Below are 8,304 nucleotides of genomic sequence, written 5' to 3'. Positions count from 1 at the left end.
TAGCCAAACTTTTATAATATTTTTCCCAGTAATTTCCATATGTTTCTTATATTAGTCTTAAAACAGCAAAACATATATAATATTAGTACTATATATTTGCAGTAGGTGTTTTTGTACAAATTATGAAAAAATGCATTATTTTTTCAGCACTTTACATATATTTTCATATATTTACAAAAAAAGCTCCAATTATAAATAATAAAATATTTAATATTTATAATATTTTCATGTTGACCAAGTATTGTAATGAATATAATAATTTAAAATGTTTTAAATTACCTAAAGTTTTTTTTTTCAAACGATACATTTCCCAAATTATTTTTCATAAATTGAATATAATAATAAAATACCATCGTAATTATTTAAAAATAGTTTCATGTTGATAAAGTATTATAACGCATTCTACAGTAATACCCATCCATCCATCCATTTTCTACTGCTTATTCCCTTTGGGGTTGCGGGGGGCGCTGCAGCCTATCTCAGCTACAATCGATGCAATATTTTAAAATGTTTCAAAGTTTCAAATGATCTATTTCTAATTGTTTTTTTTGTTTTTTTGTACAAATCAACATAAAAAAAATCATACATTTCCACACATTTTCTTGCATTAATAGTATTATCTTCACTATAATATAAGTACAACACATTTTTTTATCCTTTCTTTTTTTTTTTTTTTTTTTACAAATGGCCAAACAATTATAATTTTTTTCCCATATGTTTCTTATATTAGTCTTAAAAACAGCAAAACATATATAATATTAGTACTATATATTTGCAGTAAGTGTTTTTTTGTACAAATTATGAAAGTGGTCATTATATTTCCAGCACTTTAGGACTCTGTTTTAGGTACAATAATAGTACAATATAGTAATAAAATCCTTTTTTTTTTGGACAATCTGATTGAAAAAAATCAGAATTTTTTTTACACATTCATAATACTATAAATATTGTAGGTATATAATAAAATGTTTATGTTGACACAGTATTAAAGAGGCTTTACGATTCAAGAACTCCTTCTTTCGGCACTCCATCCAGCTGTATAATCACTCGCCATACAGCAATAGATGACATCTGACATGTTAGCTACTTCTCTTTGTATTTAATGTCTATTTTCTATTTCCTGCTGGATCTACTCTCTATTTTATGCTGCTGCTGTCACATATACTGTAATATTGTACATGGTCATTGGTATATATTGTATATATGTTATAGACATAATGTAATATATCTGTATATATATTATTCTGTACACATGTATATATTTGTATATATGTTCGATTTTTTTATCGCTATATTAGTCTATTTATACCTGCATTGTCCTTTCCATCCTTACACTTTCCATCATTGTAACCGAGCTCCTGTGTTGAACAATTTCCCTTGTGGATCATTAAAGTTTGTCTAAGTCTAAGTCTAAGTCTTTACACGGCAGGCGGTCAAGTGATGCACTTTGCTCTTGCACAGACAAGACAGCAGAGGCTGGCCTAAGCCGAGAAGGTTCGAAGCCCCCGCCTCCTCCTACAACCCACCCACCTCTCTCACCGCACTCAAGTTAAATTCTAAAACGTGAGCATTGACTGCTAAATCCCCTGCAGGAAGCCCGGGTGGGAGACATACAGTACAAGTGCAATGAAAGGTAAGGTTGTCATGGTCCAATATGATCAATATAGCCTGAATCAAGCCCTCGCTTCTCCCAAGACGATGCTGTCAAAGCGGGCCTCCAGAACAGCACCGGCAGCCAGACTGTGGACCCTCTGCCCGCCTCGGAGGAGAAGATGGAGGAGAGGGGTCAGTGGAGCAACAAGGTGGAATTCATTCTGTCCGTTGCCGGCTCCATCATCGGCTTGGGCAACATGTGGCGCTTCCCGTACCTCTGCTACAAGAACGGAGGAGGTGAGACATCTTTTTTTTATCATAATGCATCATAACAACATTTTATTTGTCACTTTATATGTCTTTGGACTTTCTGTATGGCTGCAGCCGAGCGGTTATAAAAAAGAAACTCGCCTTCTCTGGGTCTCGGAACAGCATGCGGTCGTTCTGCTCTCCGCGCCGCCTTTGGGGGCAGGGTCAAAGGTCAGGGCCGAGCGGGGTCAGACAGCTGTTGTTGCTTCTCACTCGCAGCAGCTGTCCTCACAGAGGCAGAAACGTTACGCCAGGACTCCAATAGACAGATCTTTGGTTAACCCGCTGGCGTCCGCGACCTCGATAGGCGACGCTGCGTGATGACGCAACCGCACAGTCACGCTTCAAACAACACGGGATTGTTGCAAAGTGTTATCTTACCACAATATTTATTCTACTATTAAAAATACGCCAAAACAGACCCTTTTTTTGGTAATAATATTAGAAAATGCATGGAAATTACCGAAAAAAATCATGAATCTTTTTATATTATATATGTGTGGAAAAATCTAAATAAAAAATGAGAATTTGTTATTGTTTTGTCAAAAAATTATATATAAAAAAAAGGTAATTTTGTGAATTATTTTAGAATTTTTCTGGAGAATAATATTACTCTATTTATTGTACTATTATTATACCTTTTATGCCTTTATATAATAAAAGAAAGTATATGGAAATTACTGAAAAAAATCATGAATCTTTTAATAATTTGTACAAAACAATACTTAACGGTAATTGCAAATCCATTATTCAAAAGATTGTTAAATATCATGTTGCTATAATATACTTATTATGCAAATGTAAGAAAATCTATGAAAGTTGACAAAACAAAGACATTTTAAATAATTAACTTAGAAATGAATAACATTATATTGCTATTTAAGGTAGTATACTATTATTATACCTATGAGAAGAACATTTTTGTAAATAATGTAAAAATATGTGTGGAAAATTCTAAATAAAAAATGAGAATTTGTTATTGTTTTGTCAAAAAATTATTTAAAAAAAAGGTAATTTTGTGAATTATTTTAGAATTTTTCTGGAGAATAATACTACTGTATTTATTGTAATATTATTAAACCTTTTATGCTTTTGTATAATAAAAGAAAGTATATGGAAATTACTGAAAAAAATCATGAATCTTTTTATAATTTGTACAAAACAATACTTAACGGTAATTGCAAATCCATTATTCAAAAGATTGTTAAATATCATGTTACTATAATATACTTATTATGCAAATGTAAGAAAATCTATGAAAGTTGACCAAACAATGACATTTTAAATAATTAACTTAGAAATGAATAACATTATATTGCTATTTAAGATAGTATACTATTATTATACCTATGAGAAGAACATTTTTGTAAATAATGTAAAAATATGTGTGGAAAATTCTAAATAAAAAATGAGAATTTGTTATTGTTTTGTCAAAAAATTATAAAAAAAAGGTAATTTTGTGAATTATTTTAGAATTTTTCTGTAGAATAATATTACTCTATTTATTGTACTATTATTATACCTTTTATGCCTTTATATAATAAAAGAAAGTATATGGAAATTACTGAAAAAATCATGAATCTTTTTATAATTTGTACAAAACAATACTTAACGGTAATTGCAAATCCGTTATTCAAAAGATTGTTCAATATCATGTTGCTATAATATACTTATTATGCAAATGTAGGAAAATCTATGAAAGTTGACAAAACAAAGACATTTTAAATAATTAACTTAGAAATGAATAACATTATATTGCTATTTAAGGTAATATACTATTATTATACCTATGAGAAGAACATTTTTGTAAATAATGTAAAAACATGTGTGGAAAATTCTAAATAAAAAATGAGAATTTGTTATTGTTTTGTCAAAAAAATTATTTAAAAAAAAGGTAATTTTGTGAATTATTTTAGAATTTTTCTGGAGAATAATATTACTCTATTTATTGTACTATTATTATACCTTTTATGCCTTTATATAATAAAAGAAAGTATATGGAAATTACTGAAAAAATCATGAATCTTTTTATAATTTGTACAAAACAATACTTAACGGTAATTGCAAATCCATTATTCAAAAGATTGTTCAATATCATGTTGCTATAATATACTTATTATGCAAATGTAAGAAAATCTATGAAAGTTGACAAAACAAAGACATTTTAAATAATTAACTTAGAAATGAATAACATTATATTGCTATTTAAGGTAATATACTATTATTATACCTATGAGAAGAACATTTTTGTAAATAATGTAAAAATATGTGTGGAAAATTCAAAATAAAAATCGAGAATTTGTTATTGTTGTGTCAAAAAATTATAAAAAAAATTGGTAATTTTGTGAATTATTTTAGACTTTTTCTGGAGAATAATATTACTCTATTTATTGTACTATTACACCTTTTATGCCTTTATATAATAAAAGAAAGTATATGGAAATTACCGAAAAAAATCATGAATCTTTTAATAATTTGTACAAAACAATACTTAACGGGAATTGCAAATCCATTATTCAAAAGATTGTTAAATATCATGTTACTATAATATACTTATTATGCAAATGTAAGAAAATCTATGAAAGTTGACAAAACAAAGACATTTTAAATAATTAACTTAGAAATTAATAACATTATATTGCTATTTAAGGTAGTATACTACTATTATACCTATGAGAAGAACATTTTTGTAAATGTAAAAATATGTGTGGAAAATTCTAAATAAAAATTGAGAATTTGTTATTGTTTTGTCAAAAAATTATATTAAAAAAAAAGGTAATTTTGTGAATTATTTTAGAATTTTTCTGGAGAATAATATTACTCTATTTATTGTAATATTATTAAACCTTTTATGCCTTTATATAATAAAAGAAAGTATATGGAAATTACTGAAAAAAATCATGAATCTTTTTATAATTTGTACAAAACAATACTTAACGGTAATTGCAAATACATTATTCAAAAGATTGTTAAATATCATGTTACTATAATATACTCATTATGCAAATGTAAATCTATGAAAGTTGACAAAACAAAGACATTTTAAATAATTAACTTAGAAATGAATAACATTATATTGCTATTTAAGGTAGTATACTATTATTATACCTATGAGAAGAACATTTTTGTAAATAATGTAAAAATATGTGTGGAAAATTCTAAATAAAAATTGAGAATTTGTCATTGTTTTGTCAAAAAATTATTAAAAAAAAGGTAATTGTGTGAATTATTTTAGAATTTTTCTGGAGAATAATATTACTCTATTTATTGGACTATTATTATACCTTTTATGCCTTTATATAATAAAAGAAAGTATATGGTAACTATTGAAAAAAATCATGAATCTTTTTATAATTTGTACAAAACAATACTTAACGGTAATTGCAAATCCATTATTCAAAAGATTGTTAAATATCATGTTACTATAATATACTTATTATGCAAATGTGAGAAAATCTATGAAAGTTGACAAAACAAAGACATTTTAAATAATGAACTTAGAAATGAATAACATTATATTGCTATTTAAGGTAGTATACTATTATTATACCTATGAGAAGAACATTTTTGTAAATAATGTAAAAATATGTGTGGAAAATTCTAAATAAAAAGTGAGAATTTGTTATTGTTTTGTCAAAAAATTATAAAAAAAAAGAAGGTAATTTTGTGAATTATTTTAGAATTTTTCTGGAGAATAATATTACTCTATTTATTGTACTATTATTATACCTTTTATGGCTTTATATAACGATTGTAGCTGAGATAGGCTCCGCGACCCCGAAGGGAATAAGCGGTAGAAAATGGATGGGATGGATGGATAATAAAATAAAGTATATGGAAATTACTGAAAAAAAATGTACATGTTTAGTATTTTAAAAACCCTTAATATTAAATATCATATTACTCTAAGCTGTGTTATACTATTTATATACTGAAGAAGGTAGTTTTATGTACAACATAACACAATTGAAAATTTACAAGAAATATGTGTGGAAAAATTATGAATAAAAAAAGAAACATTTTTATTATTTTGTTAAAAAGTATTAAACATGATAACGGTGTGTATCAGTTTAGAATTTTAGAATTTGATATTTATTTTAGTTATAATTTATTATGTATATTTATTTTATATAATTATTAGCATTATTATTATATATTTATGACTCTATTCAATAAAATAAAATATATGGAAATTACTGAAAAAATAATTTGTAAAAAAAACAATTATAATAAATAAATAATCTAAAATTCTAACATTTATAAAAGTCATATTACTATAAAATGTGTTATACTATTTCTATACTGAAGAAGAAAATTACATGTTTAATAATTTGGAAAAAAAACAAAAAAACGTAATATTAAATTGATAATTTAACAGCTTAACAATTTCAAACATCATATTACTTCAACATGTTTTATACTATTCACATACTGAAGAAGATAGTTTTATGTACAATGTAAGAAAATGTGTACAAATTTATGATAAATATGTGTAAAAAAATTATGAATTAAAAAAGAAACATTCTTATGATTTTGTCAAAAAATTTACAAAAAAATAATCTTGTGAATTATTTTCTAATTGCATATTTAATATCACTGTTATGATTTAATATGTATATATATTTTGTTATTATTTATATTTTATATTACTATTAATTCACCTTTATGCCATTTTATAATAAAATTAAGTATATAAAAATGAATCCAAAAAATTAAACGTTTAATCATTTGTGAAAAAAATACTTAATATAAATAGATAATTACATGTTTTAAATTTTTAAATATCATATTAGTATATAATATGTACAATGTAAAAATAAAAAATAATAAAAAAATAAATAAATAAATAAATAAATAAATAAATAAATAAACAGATCATTTACAGTAGGGAGGGGATTCACATTTGCCACAGTTTACCTGACACATGAAACATGACGAATTGGTGTGGGGTGCACTATCCATTTTAGCTGCCAGATGGCAGTAGGGTGCTCGATATCTTAAAATGTCCTTTATGGCAATTTCAACTTTGACCACAGTGTCCACAGCGCCAGTTGCGATGTCGAGTGGCGCTTTCCATCATTTTCAGCAGACTGCATTGCAAAATGATTTCCCCTCCCCCCCGCCCCAATTTTCCTCTCACGCCAGATCCACAATAACATTTCTTCTCTGCACAGGGGCTTTCCTTATCCCGTATCTCATCTTCCTGTTTTCCTGCGGCGTTCCAGTCTTCTTCCTGGAGACGGCGCTGGGACAGTTCACCAGCGAGGGAGGGATAACATGCTGGAGAAAAATTAGCCCCTTGTTTGAAGGTATAAGGATACTTATTATATATATATATATATATATATATATATATATATATATATATATATATATATATATATATATATATATATATATATAAACTGTATGTAAATATATTTATGATGTATATATACTGTATATGGGCAAGAAACTATATTTGGTAAAACCACATAATTTCTCGCAGCCAGTGATGTTGTGTAGTCATAATATTATTGTAAATAAAATCAAAATACTTAGCCGAATTAAATGAAGACTCTAGCAACAACTACGCTGATAGTAGCTAAAAAAGCTACACTGTAAGTCAATGGTTCTCAAACTTTTTTCACCAAGTACCAACTCGGAAAAAACTTGGCTCTCCAAGTACCACCATAATGACCAACATAAGCGTAGTAGTACTCATTAAAAACAAAACTGTGAATCATATATTTTCTAGCCGCTGCACCAAAACAAATTAGTGGATTCTGGGCATTACTTAATAGTACATAAACATATTACTATTCTCAGTTACGGTTTTCCCAGAATGCAACAGGACATATAAAATAGGTGACACCAGGTGTTTACAAAGTGCAAAGAATAAGAGTCCCAATAAACAACGTATAATACTGTATGTATTTGTCATTAAAATAAAAATATATCAATCCAATTATGTTATCATTATAGGTTTTTATCATCTTAAGAATATAGCTATAAAGCCAGAGTTCGCCCAATTCTCTCTCAGGGCAACACGGAGACGCTAATGCATGCTTTTATCACAAGTCGTATAGATTGTTGTAACGCCCTGCTTTCTGGTCTTCCTAAAACGGTCATTACATCTTTGCAATTTCTCCAAAATTCAGCGGCATGTGTCCTGACAAAGACCAGAAGGCTGGCTCACATTACACCAGTTTTAAAATCTCTGCATTGGCTTCCCGTGTGTTTAAGGATCAATTTTAAGGTTCTTCTTATTGCTTATAAAGGTTTTTTTTATGGTATTGGGCCTTCTTATCTTTCAGATTTGCTTTTATCCTATGAGCCTTCCCGGGCCCTGAGGTCCTCCGGCACTCATCTCCTAATTATTCCAAAAGTCAGGACACAAAGTGAGGGGATGGCATCTTTCCA

At 27.5% G+C, this 8,304-nt stretch overlaps 1 protein-coding gene across 1 annotated transcript in view; it reads left to right on the top strand.

Annotated features, from left to right (window-relative positions):
* Window positions 1-1,476: 1,476 nt before the first annotated feature.
* The window catches only part of LOC133606169 (sodium- and chloride-dependent GABA transporter 2-like), a 28,851-nt gene continuing 22,023 nt past the window's right edge, over window positions 1,477-8,304 (top strand). Inside the window, exons 1-3 of the mRNA XM_061959806.2 lie at window positions 1,477-1,633; window positions 1,696-1,890; window positions 7,077-7,211. Of these exons, the coding sequence (XP_061815790.1) occupies window positions 1,627-1,633; window positions 1,696-1,890; window positions 7,077-7,211 (337 nt within the window). The 5' untranslated portion in view covers window positions 1,477-1,626. The remainder of the gene's footprint in view (window positions 1,634-1,695; window positions 1,891-7,076; window positions 7,212-8,304) is intronic.

Source organism: Nerophis lumbriciformis, linkage group LG05 (assembly GCF_033978685.3).
Source record: "Nerophis lumbriciformis linkage group LG05, RoL_Nlum_v2.1, whole genome shotgun sequence".
NCBI classification, from domain to species: Eukaryota; Metazoa; Chordata; class Actinopteri; order Syngnathiformes; family Syngnathidae; genus Nerophis; species Nerophis lumbriciformis.
This window is presented reverse-complemented; position numbering and strand designations above follow the sequence as displayed.